The sequence below is a fragment of the Eurytemora carolleeae genome, unplaced genomic scaffold (genome assembly GCF_000591075.1).
Source record: "Eurytemora carolleeae unplaced genomic scaffold, Eaff_2.0 scaffold68, whole genome shotgun sequence".
Taxonomy (NCBI): domain Eukaryota; kingdom Metazoa; phylum Arthropoda; class Copepoda; order Calanoida; family Temoridae; genus Eurytemora; species Eurytemora carolleeae.
The window spans coordinates 192,733-209,720 of NW_019396093.1; the positions used below are offsets into that span (position 1 = coordinate 192,733).

Genomic DNA, 16,988 nt, shown 5'->3' on the forward strand with positions numbered 1-16,988 from the left:
TATGTTCTCCCGGAAAATACGCCATGTTGCTATACCTAGCGGGTCCATACATTGGATTTCTATAAGGTTTGACGCCTTTATATATAACCAGTTTGAAAAGTTGTATAAAATTGAAGACTGCCTTTAAACCTAAGTATTATGTAGAGAAAAAAATGTCGACCTGAACGCATATTAACTGTTGGATCTTACAATCTATTAATGGACAAACAAACAAACAGACAAGCCAATTAAATACAAATGTTCACCAATTATTTCTTTAAACCGTGTAAAAAAGTAAAAATTTGAAAGAAAAAAAATAATTTTGTTTAGGAATATGTATACAAAGAAACACGCTGCAGGATTGGCTGTATCTAACAGGTTAAAAAGAAATTCTCCATTATTAATAGTTCTTTTATTAACCTATTTTTTTAGTCCATTTGGACCATTTAAGGAGATTAGTGAAAATCCACTTCTAGAAAATGAGGTAAGAGAAACCTTTAACTTTGTAATGATCAATTTTGAAAGGAGAGTTGTGAACTTGTTGCCCCAACTCAAATTTTCTTAGATTATTAGATCTAACAGAAGTCATAGTTCAAAATATCTAAACTATGGGATAAGAAAATCTGAGTTCGCGAGAAAGACTCAATTCCTTTCATGATTTTTTCTACTTTGAGATCCCATAAAACTTTGAAATATGAAGCTGATAAGATTGTTTAATTTTAAAGTTTTCCAATCGGAATTCCGTTGCACGCAATTGCGCGGAATTGCACGCAATGGTTGCTTCCGCTTAAGCCATTTCATTGCACGCAATTGCGCTATAATTGCAACAAGGAAGCAATTAAATATTGGGGGAATTGCTCGCAATTGCGTGCAACAGAATTGCTTTTCCATCTAAAAATCAATAATTTTAACTGTGACTTATAAATTTTTGCAGAATCAGAAAATGGAAATATCTCTGCAGATTTTAAAATAATTAAGGCCTGAGTTTAACAATTCATATAACAGTTTTCAAATTTTAAAGCTTCTTCTGGTTAAGCCACTAATTAACAATTTAATAGGATACTTTTTCATTTGTTCACATTTGATGAACATTACAATGGAAACATTTGTGGTTAAATTGTAAGGTTTATGTTTAGTCAAAATTAGATATTTTGATACAGTGAGAACAAGAAAACTATGGTACAGAAAGACAGCATCACAGCGTATTTGATTTCGTTACAAAGCAAAAAAACATTAAATAGTATCTTATTAAATCACTTGTTCAATTAAATGGGTTTGCGAGAGTAAAAAATGTCGTCTTTCTATGCCAGAGTTTTCTGGTTATCATGCTGCAAATAAATATTATAAAACAAAATGTTAAGTTTAAATTCAATTTTCTTAGCATTTGTGACATAAATGTTAATGAAAATCAGTTTATTGTATGCCACTACTAAAGTATAAATTGATGTTTTTGTTGCATTTATTGAGTGCCATAAGGTTTAAATTGAATATCATCAAAAAATTGAAACACAAATGCAAGAAAGTTGGACGGAATTGCGCGCAATTTTTGTTGCGTTTATTGCGCGCAATTATTACGGAATTGCGCGCAATTAAATTTACTTGCGTGCAAGGGCTCGCAACTGCCCGAAAGTAAAATTAACTTGAGTTGGAAACCCTATTAAATTGTTATTTTCTATTTCGGGGGTCTCATATCATATGATGTAGCAAATGGCTATAACAAAACAGTTTAGTTGAATTTTAAAGCTCTTGTAAATATACCACAGCGTTCTTCATCTAGTTAAAAAAAAAAAATTAACAAATCTTTCTCTTTATTTTTTATCTTTCACTGTTCCTATCATAAAACTAGAATAGCGTCAATCAATCCATTGTATTCAGTTTGGAGTGGTTGATCCGCATGTGTTTGAGGACTCAAAAACAGGCAAAACATTAAAAACACATTTTTACAAAACTTGTTGCTAAAGTGCATTTAATATTGTTTTCATGCTCTTAAAATTTAATATCATAGTAATACAGGTTAAATACGTTTGAAAAATTATTTGCTGCACGAGACGTTTATAAATGGTTTTGTAACTAAAAACACATTGAAATAGGGCATGTTTATATAATCTGGAAATCAGAAAATAATGTAGAAGATAAACCCAGCAATATATATATCAGGTAGATGGCCACTGGCCACTCTCTTTGTATCCAGGTATCCAGGTATCCAGGTATCCAGGTATCCAGAGGCCGAATTTAAAGAATTTGAGCCGCGGCTCGAATTTGAGACGCGGCTCAAATATATTTGGTTCCGCTTAGAATTGTATTCATTGTTTTCAAAATTTAAGCCGGCGCTCAATTAAAACCGGTTTTGGAGGATTTTGGAGCTCAAATTTTTTAATTCGGACTCAGGTATACAGGTATCCTAGTATCCAAGTATCCAGGTTTTGAGGTATCCAAGTATCCAGGTATCCAGGTATCCAGGTGTCCAGGTGTCCAGGTGTCCAGGTGTCCAGGTGTCCAGGTATCTAGATATCCAGGTATACAGGTATCTAAGTAATCAGAAGCCAAGTTATGTGAATTTTTGCCTGTTTTAAAACTTTTATTAGTCAGATTATGAAGGAATGTCCAGGTTGAACTTTTTAGACCATGAAGCCATAAAATATTTTTTCTGTTTAAAGGCTGATTAGATCTCTTTAACAAGTACATTATTTAATCGATTTTCAAAGATTTTATCTATGTCTATCAAATAGTTTTTTAAACATAGATTAATTCTTTATTACTCACGCAAAATCATCTTTTTTATTGATAATTTTAGCTTTAAACTAAAGTCCTTCAAGTTTCCAATTTTTTTAAACCAGTTTTCGCATATTTTTCTATTTAAGTTGGTGCATTTACGATGATAATAATTGTCAAAATCTTCCTCTCAAAATTTTCAAATGTTGACTGTCTATTACCTTACTGGAGGTCATGTGAGTTCGGTTCAGCTGTTTTGAATTTTATTGGATACAAACAAGCAAACTATTTATTATATGGATATTACAGATTTTTGAAGTTGAATGTTGAGCTTTATTTTAGAAGAATGGAATATTCCGGTTTCAATTTTAAGGGTTGGTCTCCTACTTTCCTTATACTAACAGCAGATATGGAAGAGGTATTTATAAATTCATTTTTAAGGGTCTTTATTTTTTTTTACAGCAATAAGTCAAATATTTAAATTCAGAAACTATAATAATACATATTTAACTGTATCACCATTCACCATGCTAATCACCAGAAGATTTTTGTAAAATTAGTAAACAGTAAATTTGTTTAGGAAAGGAATATGGTAGGAGGTCCTTGGATGATAAAACGAAGAGAGATGTACTACCTCTTCTACACTGTAAACTGGTTTAACGTTCCAGAACATTCCGTTAAAGTTGCCAGGTAAATGTTCCAGAATATTCCATTGAAGTTGTCAGGTAAACGTTCCAGAATCTGAATATTCCATTGGAGTTGCCCGGAAAACGATCCAGAATATTCTACTGGAGTTGCCAAGAAAACGTTCAAGAATATTCCATTAAAGTTGCCAAGTAAACGTTCCAGAATCTAAATATTCCATTGGAGTTGCCTGGAAAACGTTCCAGAATATTCAATTGGAGTTGCCGGGAAAACGTTCCAGAATATTCTATGAAAGTTGCCAGAGAAACGTTCCAGAATATTTCATTAAAGTTGCCAGATAAACGTTCCAGAATATTATATTAAAGTTGCCAGGTAAACGTTCCAGAATATTACATAAGAGTTGCCAGGTAAACGTTCCAGAATATTCCATTGAAGTTGCCAGGAAAGCGTTCCAGAATATTCTATTAAAGTTGCCAGGTAAACTTTCCAGAATATTCCATTAGAGTTGCCAGGTAAACGTTCCAGAATATTTTATTGGAGTTGCCTTGAAAACGTTCCAGAATATTCGATTGGCGTTGCCGGGAAAATTTTCCAGAATATTCTTCTAATGTTGCTTGGTAAACGTTCCATGATAGTCCATTAAAGTTGTCAGATAAACGTTCCAGAATATTCCATTGTAGTTGCCAGGAAAACGTTCTAGAATATTCATTTTAGTTGCTGGGAAAACGTTCCAGAATATTATATCAAAGTTGTCAGGTAAACGTTCCAGAATATTCCATTAAAGTTGCCACGTAAACTATCCAGTATATTCCATTACAGTTGCCAGGTAAATGTTCCAGAATATTCCATTAAAGTTCCCAGGTAAACTTTCCAGAATGTTCCATTAGAGTTCCCAGGTAAACTTTCCAGAATATTCCATTAGAGTTGCCAGGTAAACTTTCCAGAATGTTCCCAGTTGCCAGGTAAATGTTCCAGAATATTCCATTAAAGTTCCCAGGTAAACTTTCCAGAATGTTCCATTAGAGTTCCCAGGTAAACTTTCCAGAATATTCCATTAGAGTTGCCAGGTAAACTTTCCAGAATGTTCCATTAGAGTTGCCAGGTAAACGTTCCAGAAAATTTCATTAGCATCGCCAGCTTGCCAGGTTATTTTCTTGCTAGTAAACTTGTAGATATTTAGAGGAAGAAAACTAATGTTATTGCTTTTATAATAAAAAGTATTTATCAAAACAAAATTGTTTTTAGATCTAGTTCTATTTCTGGTCCATTTGAAAAGTTTGATGAAAGTGTAGTTCAGACAGACTGGAATAGATACAAACAGCATGTCAACTGTACATTCGAGGGTCCTGGACATGCTTCAGTTGTACAGGTAAATAATCAAATGGATAATACACACGAACTTTTTTGGTCCTGGAACGCTTTGATTTTACATGAAAGTATTTTAAAATACATTTTAAGAGCCAAGACATGCTTCCGTTGTATTACCTTTATGTTTAAGGTACAAAAAGGTCATGCAAGTTAAATCAACTTTAAATTGGACAATCCAATTTCTGGAAAATATCCACAAAACTTCCATTTCTTTTTTATACTTTGTGATATTTGATGTTTGATCTGCAATAATAAATTAAATTGTATTCCTGATTCTAAAATTTGGATGTATGTATTCTACACGTCGGGATGTTAACGTTTTAATTTTTTGAAAAAACGATCGTTTAGTTATAAAAACGACGACGAAAAATCGAAAACGAAGCTATCGTTTTTAAAAACGATAATTTTTTCAAAAAGTTCGTTTTTAAAAATGGTCGTTTTTAAAATGATCGTTTTGAAAACGATCGTTATTAAAAACGATCGTTTTTATAAAAATCGTCGTTTCGATAACGATCGTTAACTACGACCATTCGTTAACGTCGTTAACGACTAACCTTCGTTAACGATCGTGAACGAAGAGAGAAAACAGAACTGAAGGGCATCTGTACTTATCCTTGTGTAGTTTTTAAGAAAATATCAAGAAGTTTTAGCTCCCCCACAACTTTTTAACTTCATGTAAGAATAACAGTCAATAAAGTTGCATGTATTTTTTTTTCAAAAACGATCTTTTTTTCTAAAAACGACTGTTTTTATAAAATTCGTAGTTTTTTTAACGATCGTTAACGACAACCCTTCGTTAACGATGACCCATCGTTAACGATCATTAACATAATTGTCAATAAAATTTATTCTCTCAAAAACGATCGTTTTTCTAAAGTGATCGTTTAAAAAACAATCATATAAAAAATGGTCACAAATCGTTTTTAAAAAACAATCGTATTCTAAAACGATCGTTATTCGTTTTCTAAAAGTTCAAAACGATTGGGTAGTTTTTAAAACGATCGTTTTTTTCCAAAAACGAAACGATCGTTTTTGAAAACGATTAAAAAACGAAACAAAGAACGATCGTGATCTATTCAGGATGACAATGATGATTTTTGGTTGGTTTATCACGCCTGGTCCTACCAGCAGACTGGTCAGTCCTCATCTCCAGGTAGGGTTTGGCATCATTTTGAGGTCCGTGTTTTAAGTGACCGTTATTATAATTTTAAATTAACCTCCTTTAATTCATTATATTATTCATAATGTGGAAGATATTCTTATTTGTCTAGCGTGATTTAATTCGAGAAGATTTTCTCTATTGTTTCAGTAGCCAGAAATTCGTAAGTCACTTTTATAGAGAACAAATATTAAAAAGATCCAATTTTCAAGAAGAAATCATGGATTGCTCATTACTTTTTTATCAGACAAAGTTGTAAAGGGTGTTGTTGGGAATCTGACATGCCACAAGCTATTAATGGAGAGGGTTGCAATAAAGTATAACGATTTTTACATTTTATCTTTGACCAACCCGATTTTTCAAAACGATTTGTCCAAACGATTACACAAATTAATTAAGAAATCTTATTTGTCAATATCTTAGGTCATGATAGAACTGTTGTGTAATAAAATCAAACTAAGGAAGAGGAAATTTTGAAGCATGGATCAATTAAAATAACAGATAGGAAACTAGATGTCGTCTTTTCAAGCTTTAAGGGTTTTTTTTGTTCACAAGAACCCTGAGGCAGAAGCCCAAAGTAGTTACGCGTATTGTTGTGTAATAAAATCAAACTAATGAAGATGAAATGAAAGGGTGTTTTGTGCACAAGAACCCAAAGGCAGAAGCCCAAAGTAGTTACGCGGATTCGGCGTAGAACAGGCTCACCCTCTGTCTTGTAATTCTACGCAGCAAGCGCGTAACTCCTAAATCTTGAAAAGACGACATCTAGTTTCCTATCTGTTATTTTGATTTATCATGTTTTGAAACGTCTCAGATTCTTGTGGAACCTCTTAAAAGTCTAACAACCTTAAATGTTTACAAATTGACCCAAAAACAATGCCCGTCTCTACTCCAGGTAGAATGATGCTCCTGGATAAACTGATTTGGGATTCTCAGGATTGGCCGGCAGTTGTCTCACAGGGAATCATCTTTTAAAAAACAAGCAATTTTGTAATTATAGACTAGACAGGGTTACCCACAAAGGATGAGACTTTTAAAAAATGACAATACCAACGTTAAATTAAGTACAGTTTTGTGGATTGTGATTTTAAGGAAACAGAAACCTTAAATTTCGTACAATCGTCTATAAAGTCTTATATTTTGTGGCTAACCCTGTTTTTGCCAATTGTTTTTTACTTGATTGCTTAAAAGAGACTGTTGCTATAATTGAGGCGATCTTTTAGACATATTTACACGCCCGATTCATTACAGAGCCCTTTAAACCATTATCTGTGTAACCATGAAGAAGATTTTGTCATTTTTCAATCTTTAAGGCAGATCATAATTCTATCAATTTCCTTACTTGCGTCCGCAATTCAATAAGAAGTAGTTGGCAAAATTCAAAAAGTTTTTTTCATTAGAGTTTGAAACCGTTTAGATCACTGCAGATTAGAATATATGATGATTGTTTCAGGGAACACCGAGCGATACTGCACAGATAAAGCCCATAATAAAAAGAAAAAAATAATTTTATGGTTATCTTAATTATTATTTCTTCTGTATCTTTATACATAAAGTAGTAATCTCTGCTTGTTTGTTTGTATGTATGCTCATAAATCATGAACCCCTTGACCAATTTGCCTCAAATTTGATTGGAAAACTTGGTAGAACCATGGGAATTTTCTTAGCCTGGTTTAACAGTTTTAAGTTAAGAACGTCGACTTTTGTAGGAAAAAAAAACTTAGTTTCCAAACTAGTTTAGTATAATATCCTTGTCGGCTTCTATTGAAGAAACTAAACAGATTTATGAAAAAATTGAAGAAAAAAAAGGAAATTTAAACTCAGGAAATTGAAAATCCGAGGTTAATCTTTCTTTCTCAGAATTGACGAGCTAAACTATTTATTAGATTTGAATATCCTATTAGTGTAGAATTTTTTCAGGTGTTGTATAAATATAACTTTAAGAGAAGCAGTAGGAGGAGGAGGAGGACTAGGAGAAGGAGGGAGGAGTATCTAATTTCAACGATTAAATTCAGTTTAGTCAGGCCAACAATTTCGTGCAATCAAGATTGAATAAAATCTTTAAATTTTCATTAAAAATTTACAATTTTGTCCTTGTTTTGTATTTTGTAGCACAGGAAGAAGAACGAGATTAAAAGTTTTTTCCTCATAATTTGTAGTCGAACAAAGCGGAGGGGCGAATATTGGGAGAGGGGACAGATATGCATGCCATTTCTTCTAGAGTCTTAAGTCTTTCGTCTAAAGGGACTGTAATCGGAATTTCAAGGGACCCTCGATATACAATGGTACCCTTTAAACCTAGAATTTATTTGTTAAATACAGTGGAAGTAAAATTTTAACAATTTCCTTCTATTGTTCCTGCAAGAGAAATGCGCAAGTCCCCACAATCGAAAGTAATGATCATTTAAATGCTTTAAATCTCGTTCATTCTTATTCAGGCAAAGCTTTTACCGTTGTGAATAACTCAAAATAACGATCACAATCCCTTTAACATATACTAAAGTTGGTAAATAAATGATTTCTATAGAAACAATACATATACATTATACATTATATAGGTGAAGAATCTTTTCAGTTCACAATAAAAGAGTTATTTATTGTATATTTAGACATGAAATGTAATAAATATATGTATAATATAAAATATAAAAATTAACAATAATAATTATGAAATATGAAAAATAAAGTGTAAGAGAAGTGATGCCCAAACTGAATTTTTTGTTTCTCTTTCACCCAGAAAGTGCAGTACACTATACTTTGTAAACAAAGATATTGTAAATATTTCTAAATGATCAGAGAAGAGGAAAATCTATACTTATACAAGTATATTAAAGGGACTGTATGCGTAAAAACTGACCTTCCATTTAAAGAGGGGCATCCCCGTTTCATAACGGTACCCTAAAAAAATGGCAGATTATAAATAATCGTATTCGAATTTTTGAAAATTGCGTTAGATATTCTCGATTTTCCTGGAATAAATTCGCGTTCAGTTCCTTAGCTCAGTATGCTTTTTATACAACATTTTGACTAAGTTCTCTGTCCTTGATGATCAGTCAAAGATTTGATGGGTACAGTTGTGGATCAGTGATGCCCCTCTTTAAGTAGTAGGTCACTTGAAATTACGCTTACAGTCCCTTTACTGTTTTCTAACATGAAAATCTCTATACAAGTATATTAATGTTTTCTAACATGAAAAGAAGATTTGGTTAGTTTTCTGTATATTTTAAACAATCTGTTTGCATATAGATATAACATATAGGTATAACATCCGTGTATCATAATACCTTACAATGTAAAATGTTGAATGAATGAGGAATATAAGAAAGGCTTAAAGAAAGTATTTTAAAACCTCCTAAAGCCCCATCCCCCCCCCCACCGGACACGTGTGTGGTGTGGGCCCTGTATATGCCGGAAGTGTAGAAGAAAGCCGTCAAAGGCCCCGCCCGGCTTTCTCCGGTTCAAGTATATCCAACAAATAAATTCAATGGTTTCCCTTAACCCTAAGGGGGGAGTCAATTCATTAAAGAGTTGAAATTACTTAATATCTTTACAAACAAATCCTACGATAAGTTAAAAAATTAAATCAGATTACAAATCAACCAAATCAGACTTCTGATGGTTTAAACCCCAGCATTACAAACATCAGACAAAATCATTGTAAGATATAAAAAAAAGGATGCAATAAAAATGAATAATTTTGATATAAATGTTTATTAATAAAGTATCTGTGTTGATATATATATATATAAAAAAATGGTTGTATTATGATCATAAGACTGGTCTAGTATAGAAGGAGGCTGTGGAGGATCCCTGGTTCGGCCCAACTGAAGGCAGATTCTCAATACAGTTCTAGCATGCCTCCTTACACTTCTATATATTAATATTTACACTTGGCTTAAATACAACCCCGCCTTAAACCCTTCAATATAGAGTATAGGCTCCAAAAACATCCTGTAGTGTTGTTTCAAACAGTGGACAGTGAACCCCAAGTGATGGTTTGAGGTTAAATCAGTGACTATGTCTAAAGAAGAGGGAGGTGGGGGTGGAGGTGAGACCCCCCAGGCCCAATATGTTGGCCCATACAGGCTGGAGAAAACGCTTGGAAAAGGACAAACAGGTCAAATAAATAACGTAAAGGGTGTACCAAAAATTGTTCAGAAATAAAATAGAATTTAGAAAAAAATACTAAGAAATATCACTTTTTGAGACACCGAGTTATGATGTATACGTTAGATTAGATAACAATTATTGCAGCTCGACCAAAATATGTTTTTAATCCTCAATTTTTCACAATAAAGTAATAGAATTAAGAGAAAAGTATACGGACTTAAGATATGTATTTATAGACAAACCTAGTTTTTACTAAATAAACGAATACGATATAAAAAAGATAAGGTTTCAATGTACACACCATGAGACTACAAGCTGGTAGTGAAAGCAAACAAATTTACGATGGAGAATGTAGATGAAAACAAACTGCTCTCATTTTTATACAGGGAGGACCATTAAACATGGGAATCAAGGAGCACTTCAATTATCGATTGATTTTTTAAACAAAGTGTTCCAATAAACGTAAGAATTAAGTACAAACTGTAATTGAACAAGTTTTAACAAACTAATAATTAAGCAAGTTGTAACAAACTAATGTTTTAACGATCTGAAACAAACTAATGTTTAAAAAAGTTGTATCAAACAAATGTTTATAGAATTTTTAACAAACTTATGGTTAAACATGTTGTTATAAACTATTGTTTAAACAAGTTGGAACAAACTATTGTTGGAGGATGTTGTAAAAACTATAATTTTAAAACCCTCATACTCAAAATTCATTTAAAAGATGTGATTTACCGTTTTAACCTAGAATTAAAAAAGGATTAAATGAGATTTAGCTGATTTTGTTTTATATCAACGTTAAGCAAAAAGATATTTACAAATTTAAGTTCTGGTGTAAAACAGAGTAGTTACATTTTAGAATACAGACGCCCTTGAATTAACATATTTTAAGAGTTTGATGGGAGTTTTTCAAATTAAGAAAAAACAGCTGATTTGGCTGAATTGAAATTTAGAATTGAAAAATTAAATTTTTCAACACTAACCTTTCTTCGACTAATATATAGCTAGTTTTAAAATTTTAACAAAAACCAATTTTCAGCCAGGCAGTCAAAGATTTGATATGCATTTAAAAAAATGTGGGATTCTTTTGACTTTTTATTGATTAATTCTTAAAAGTTTATCAGTTTATCAGATTATGACTAAAAAACGAGGATATCATTCTCATTGCTGCTCAAATATAGTTTAGAGGCTATCGTCCTGAATCAGACTCTTAAATGTTGTCACTTTAAATAAAGTTAACAACTCCTTTAATAACAAGCATTTACGTTTAAATAGTTGGACAACTTTAAGCAAAGTTTTTCTAAAAGAAGAAATCTCGGGAACATATCTTCCAAGTTTTGAATAAATGGCTATTTTTTTCATTTCTATCTGATGTTTCTGTAGAGAAATATTTAACTACAACAACCTTTGCACTAACTTTAAGGGCATCACAATCAAGAGTCTTATGATTAGATGAGATCAGGTTTTTCAAGCTTTTGCACCTTTTTTACATATAGCGTTATTTTTTACGATATACTTCATGCAAAGTCAATCATATGCATTAGGTGATAAAACTAACTTATGGAGAAAACAATTTGAGAATATTTAAACTAAGGGAAATGAAGAACATGAAAGGGATGGGTGCGTAAAGGAAGAGGAGGGAGGGATAAGACAGTATAAGAGGAGGGTTTAGGAGGATAAAGAGGAATCGGGGGAAGAGGGTTGAGAATATTTAAACTAAGGGAAATGAAGAACATGAAAGGGTGCGTAAAGGACCGGAAGAGGATAAGACAGTATAAGAGAAGGGTTTAGGAGGATAAAGAGGAATCGGGGGAGGAGGGTTGGAAATCTATTTAAACTAAGGGAAATGAAGAACATGAAAGTGATGGGTGCGTTAAGGAAGAGGAGGGAGGGATAAGACAGTATAAGAGGAGGGTTTAGGAGGGTAAAGAGGAATCTATTTAAACTAAGGGAAATGAAGAACATGAAAGGGATGGGTGCGTAAAGGAAGAGGAGGGAGGGATAAGACAGTATAGGAGGATAAAGAGGAACCGGGGGAAGAGGGTTGGACATCTATTTGATACTATATTTATTAATATTTCATCTAAAAATTGATTTTCTTGTGACGTCACTTTCCTTTCTCGTCAACTGTCACCTTTGTGTTTTAGAGATTAGAAGTTTTAGTTCAATCTGAACATAAGGAATAGGTCGAAATTATACAAAATTACTGATACGATTTTGTGATCTCATATCTCTAGTTGTGATTTTACGTCCAAGTTGAGAAACGCCAATTTATTTGGGTAAAAATGCAAAACATTATTGTTCTTCTCTTAAAAATGGAGTTATTTAGCGTAAATTGTGTAAGGCAGAGCTGTATTTATCTAAAGTGAAATATTCGTTCAAGAAAGTCTCGCAGTAAAATGTTTGACTCCCTTTTTTGTTGTGCAGACGAACAGATTTTAAGCATTTTAAAGTAAACATTTGAAATTAATTCTTAGAATTTTTAGAAGATTAAAATTTGATAAAAATTTGAGCTAAAATAAATATAATAATCAATAACATAATGCAATAATAGCATTAAATTATCTACACTATACAGGGTCTTTTTATAAAGTGTTTTTATTCATTTCGTTAAGAGATGGATACAAATCCACTAAAAAAAGAGAAAATCGTACTTCTTAAAAACTATACATTTCCGTAACTATTTAGAAATAATGGATAATCCTACAAAAAAAACGTCAGAACAGTCTTCTCTAAAAGCGAAATACAGGAATTTGTAAATTTAAGAAAATGTTATTCCTATAAAGGCCAACCAATTCACATAATAATTTTTAAACCATGCTCTACAGACCATTCCCGTAGTTTTACCGATTTCCCCAATACAAATTTGAGGCTAATCGCGCGTTCTAAGGGTTTATGAGTTAGGATCGGAAATCCAAACAAATAGACAGCCATGACAAACAGAATATTTTTGGATTTCCTCTTAACCTTTTTGGGTTGGAGATTTTTTTTGAGTGGATTATTATCGATCATGAAAAAATACAATTTATAAAAAAACACCCTGTACACTGTACAACTTGTTTTCATTCTCTTTTATTTATTTATTATTTATTTTGCAAAAATTGTCATTTACGTCAATGTACCTAGATAATTTTACTGCGTGTCATTTTGTTACGTAATTTTCGAAACTTCTTCTCTTGAAAGATTTCATTTACGTCAACTCATTTCACATTATTTTCTAGCACGTCATTTTCTTAAATTTTGCTTTTAATTACATCGTTCAATTCTTTTGTGTAATTTAATTAATTTTTTGACAGTAAAAGATAATACAAAAAAAATACAAATTTAGTGATTAAAAATAATTATTTTAAAAATGGCGTCTAAATTATAATATAACTTATTTCATCAAAACAAAAATTTCGGATGAAATTAAAGATTAGGAAAAAGTAACTTAAATTTGTTGAAAAACTAAAGTACTTAAAATAATAATAGATAAGCTTTGAATTTTCCCCTCAATAATAGACTATTTTTATGAGATATATATAACAAAAGTTTTTATTAAATATTTAAAAATAATAATTTTTTCATAAGGGTCTATCTACTCACAACAATCTCACAGTTTGGAGATTATTCATTTGCAGTACTGTACCGTTATAACCGTAAATAGTCTGTATTATATGCATACTGTACATTGCACAACTTACCCTAGCTTCCTTAATGTCGGTCCGATACTTAAACCGAACCAGAGCTTACAATGTACTTTCCAGTAGATATTGTTGTTCAGAGAAACATAAGTGTTTTTTACAAGTCATGCAATATTGACTTATAGAAGAAAAAACCAATATTTCTTAATATTTACCGTGCATTTAACATGTCTACAACAATAAAATTTTGAAAATAAAAACTATACGGAATTTTCTGTATAAAAAGGTATTTCCAAAGTGTGCAAGCGCTCACGCAAATTTTTTTTATAAGCTGTCTAGGGCTACACAAAAAGTATAAATAAGTATAAGATGATTTATTTTCAGAGTGGTCTGGATCTCTATTAATTAAAGTATATTGCACATCATATTGCATGTTTTCAATCATAGCTCCTCTTTCTTTAGAGTTATTAAGTATAAGAAAAATGTTTAGAATTTCTTATTTGTAACCACATAAGTTTGGTTCTCCCATAGAGGTATTTCTTCTATATAGTTCGCAGTGATATAATTTAGAAACGAATATCAAAAGTTATTGATGGTGTTATAGAGGACGTGAGTCAGACTCTAATAAAACGCATAAATAACTTCCAGTATATATATATTTCTTATAACTTATTACTAGAGGGTTCAGAACTAGAGTCAATATCGATATCGCACGTGTAGACTGTAGAGATGATATCAGTACTAATGCCCCGTATCCGTTCTATCTCATTCTGTTGAATCTTGTGGAACTAGTTTAACGCGGCCAGGCATCGTCTTCCACAGTGTATTTATTTTTATTTTTTATCTACAATGATCAACATTGGTCATTATCGTGCTTGTCTTTACTCTTAAAATCCAAAGTTTTCTACATTAATATCAGTTTTCGATTAAAATTTCGCAGACCGTCTCTTTATTGTTTAGTTTCCTACATAAATGTTTACCAATTAAGTATAAAAGCAAGAATTTAAAACAAATGTAAGTATGGGGCTAGTTGGGTTTTAAATGTACAATAAACTTGGTTCAAAGCAAATAGTTAGTTGTGTACTAGGAGTATAGAAAAATGTTTTGTTGTCTAAACTTTGTTTTTCATTTTACAAAAATGGAATAAGAATTACTATATACCACTTCGAGGCCTCGTAACTATAGTTTTTATCTTACATACACACCCATAATTATTCGGGAAAGGAGCTGTTGAATGCACCACAAATAAAAAGTAATATGTTTTTCGTAATCCTAAATGCGATTTTTACTTATATTTAAGTACAGTACATACTTTATAACAACTTTGTTTTATTTCTCATGATTTACAATTTTATATACATATATATATATACTCTAAGGATTATTCTGAGTGTATTCTGCAGAAAAGAGTTGCAGATATCCAGTTCTAATGAGCCAAGGAGCATCGTGATAAGAATACGGAATACAGAATATAAAATATAAAATACAGAATACAGAATACAGAGTATAAAGTATGTACAGAATACATAACACCAAAACACAGAACACAGTACTGCAGACCACAGAACACAGATAAAGCTTACTTATGGTTAGTTATTACATTACTTTACTTCAAGATAAGTCCATGCCCAGTTAACCCCCCCCCCCCCCCAATGATGCAAAATCATGTTATACGCAAGACTCACAGAACAAATAAGTATACGTTTTTCCATTGAATTCCTTCTTCTCTGGAATTAAATATTAATTGCGAATACACAAACCACAGAATAATTATACAGCACAGATTTTCCAGTAGAGTTCACAAGGTTCATCATCACATTTATATTAAAACTGTGAACATTTAGTACGAGATTTTATAATTCGTATTGAATTTAAAAATATTAAAAGCGAACTTTTCAAATTTAAGGTCTTGAAGATTTTCTATGTTAAATTAAAATTGTAGAATCTATAATGTATCTATTCTATGTGACAGTATTTACTCTTTTCTTCTTAAATTCCCTCCAAAATGTATATTTGTTTAAGAACTCGAGAAGGGAGTGTTCAGCTATTTCTAAGAGCGCAATTAGTTTTTCCATGTTTGGTTTGAGGTTTGACACTGGAGACTTTAGAGGTGGAATAATCCGAGAAATGTTCTTAAATAAAGAGAAGCTTTTAGTTCAGGGTTAAATAATGTTGAGTAATCGAATTATAAATGGTTAGTTGAACTACTTCTTTTGTACACACATTTAGTTACTATAGAGTAGTCGAATTATAAATAGCTAGTTGAACTACCTTTCTAGTTAGTACACGCTCAGCCACACTATAGAAGTAATCGAATTAGGAATAGCTAGTTGAACTACCTTTCTAGTACACGCTCAGCCACACTATATAAGTAATTGCATTAGGAATAGCTAGTTGAACTACCTTTCTCGTACACGCTCAGTCAAACTATATAAGTAGTCGAATTATTAGGAATAGCTAGTTGAACTACCTTTCTAGTACACGCTCAGCCACACTATATAAGTAATTGCATTAGGAATAGCTAGTTGAACTACCTTTCTCGTACACGCTCAGTCAAACTATATAAGTAGTCGAATTATAAATAGCTAGTTAAACTACCTTTCTCAATTACACGCTCAGCCACACTATAGAAGTAATTGAATTAGGAATAGCTAGTTGAACTACCTTCCTCGTACACGCTCAGCCACACTATATACGTAATTGAATTAGGAATAGCTAGTTGAACTACCTTTCTCTTACAAGATCAGCCTCACTATAGAAGCAATTGAATTAGGAATAGCTAGTTGAACTACCTTCCTCGTACACGCTCAGCCACACTATATAAGTAATTGAATTAGGAATAGCTAGTTGAACTACCTTTCTCTTACACGCTCAGCCTCACTATAGAAGTAATTGAATTAGGAATAGTTAGTTGAACTACCTTTCTAGTACACGCTCAGGAGCACTAGAGAAGCACATAAACTGAATAATGGTTAGTTCATCTCTAGTTCTTTCTCGGCTTGACTATAGAAGTTGTTCAACTATCCGACTCTAGCTGACCTACTTCTTTCTATTCATTAATTCCGACTTCAGAAAGCTATGAAGGGAGAGGAAATTGGTTTAAGCTTGATTATCCCTGCAATTGATTGTAATCAAGCATTCAAGAAATATCTTCGGCTCTTCATCAAACAAATATTAACTTATTTCTAGAAAGAGGAATCGTCTCCACTTAAAACGTTATTTGTTTGGTAGAATACTGAGACGACTTTGCGACCTTAACTGTCCTCTAGTTTTCGTTTACACGCAATTATTAGGTTGCATATAAGAAATTTAAAGCTATTTATTCTTATCTATTAGTTTGTTTGTCAGTACATCTGATGGAACCACTAACACAAAATTTTTCTTTGTTT

At 32.0% G+C, this 16,988-nt stretch overlaps 2 protein-coding genes across 4 annotated transcripts in view; both read left to right on the plus strand.

Moving 5' to 3' along the window:
- The first annotated feature begins 313 nt into the window (after window positions 1-313).
- Window positions 314-7,422, plus strand: LOC111694706 (uncharacterized). Its single transcript, XM_023463695.1, has 10 exons — window positions 314-357; window positions 412-463; window positions 1,855-1,897; window positions 2,070-2,136; window positions 3,034-3,109; window positions 3,272-3,381; window positions 4,582-4,705; window positions 5,785-5,857; window positions 6,759-6,823; window positions 7,317-7,422. The coding sequence occupies exons 1-10, from the start codon at window positions 314-316 to the stop codon at window positions 7,368-7,370; spliced, it is 708 nt and encodes a 235-aa protein (XP_023319463.1). The 3' UTR covers window positions 7,371-7,422.
- Window positions 7,423-9,598: 2,176 nt separating this feature from the next.
- Window positions 9,599-16,988, plus strand: part of LOC111694716 (serine/threonine-protein kinase BRSK2) — a 70,468-nt gene continuing 63,078 nt past the window's right edge. For 2 of the 3 annotated variants that reach the window (XM_023463704.1, XM_023463705.1), the window contains exon 1: window positions 9,599-9,980. In XM_023463704.1, the coding sequence (XP_023319472.1) occupies window positions 9,881-9,980 (100 nt within the window). In that variant the 5' untranslated portion in view covers window positions 9,599-9,880. The remainder of the gene's footprint in view (window positions 9,981-16,988) is intronic. The other variant, XM_023463706.1, reaches the window with a different exon arrangement.

Excerpts from the sequence above, each read along its gene's own strand:
- LOC111694706 (XM_023463695.1), top strand. The coding sequence starts at position 314 with ATGTATACAAAGAAACACGCTGCAGGATTGGCTGTATCTAACAG. Across the intron at positions 2,137-3,033 it reads CCCAGCAATATATATATCAG|AAGAATGGAATATTCCGGTT; the intron begins GTAGATGGCCAC and ends GCTTTATTTTAG. Across the intron at positions 3,110-3,271 it reads TAACAGCAGATATGGAAGAG|GAAAGGAATATGGTAGGAGG; the intron begins GTATTTATAAAT and ends AAATTTGTTTAG.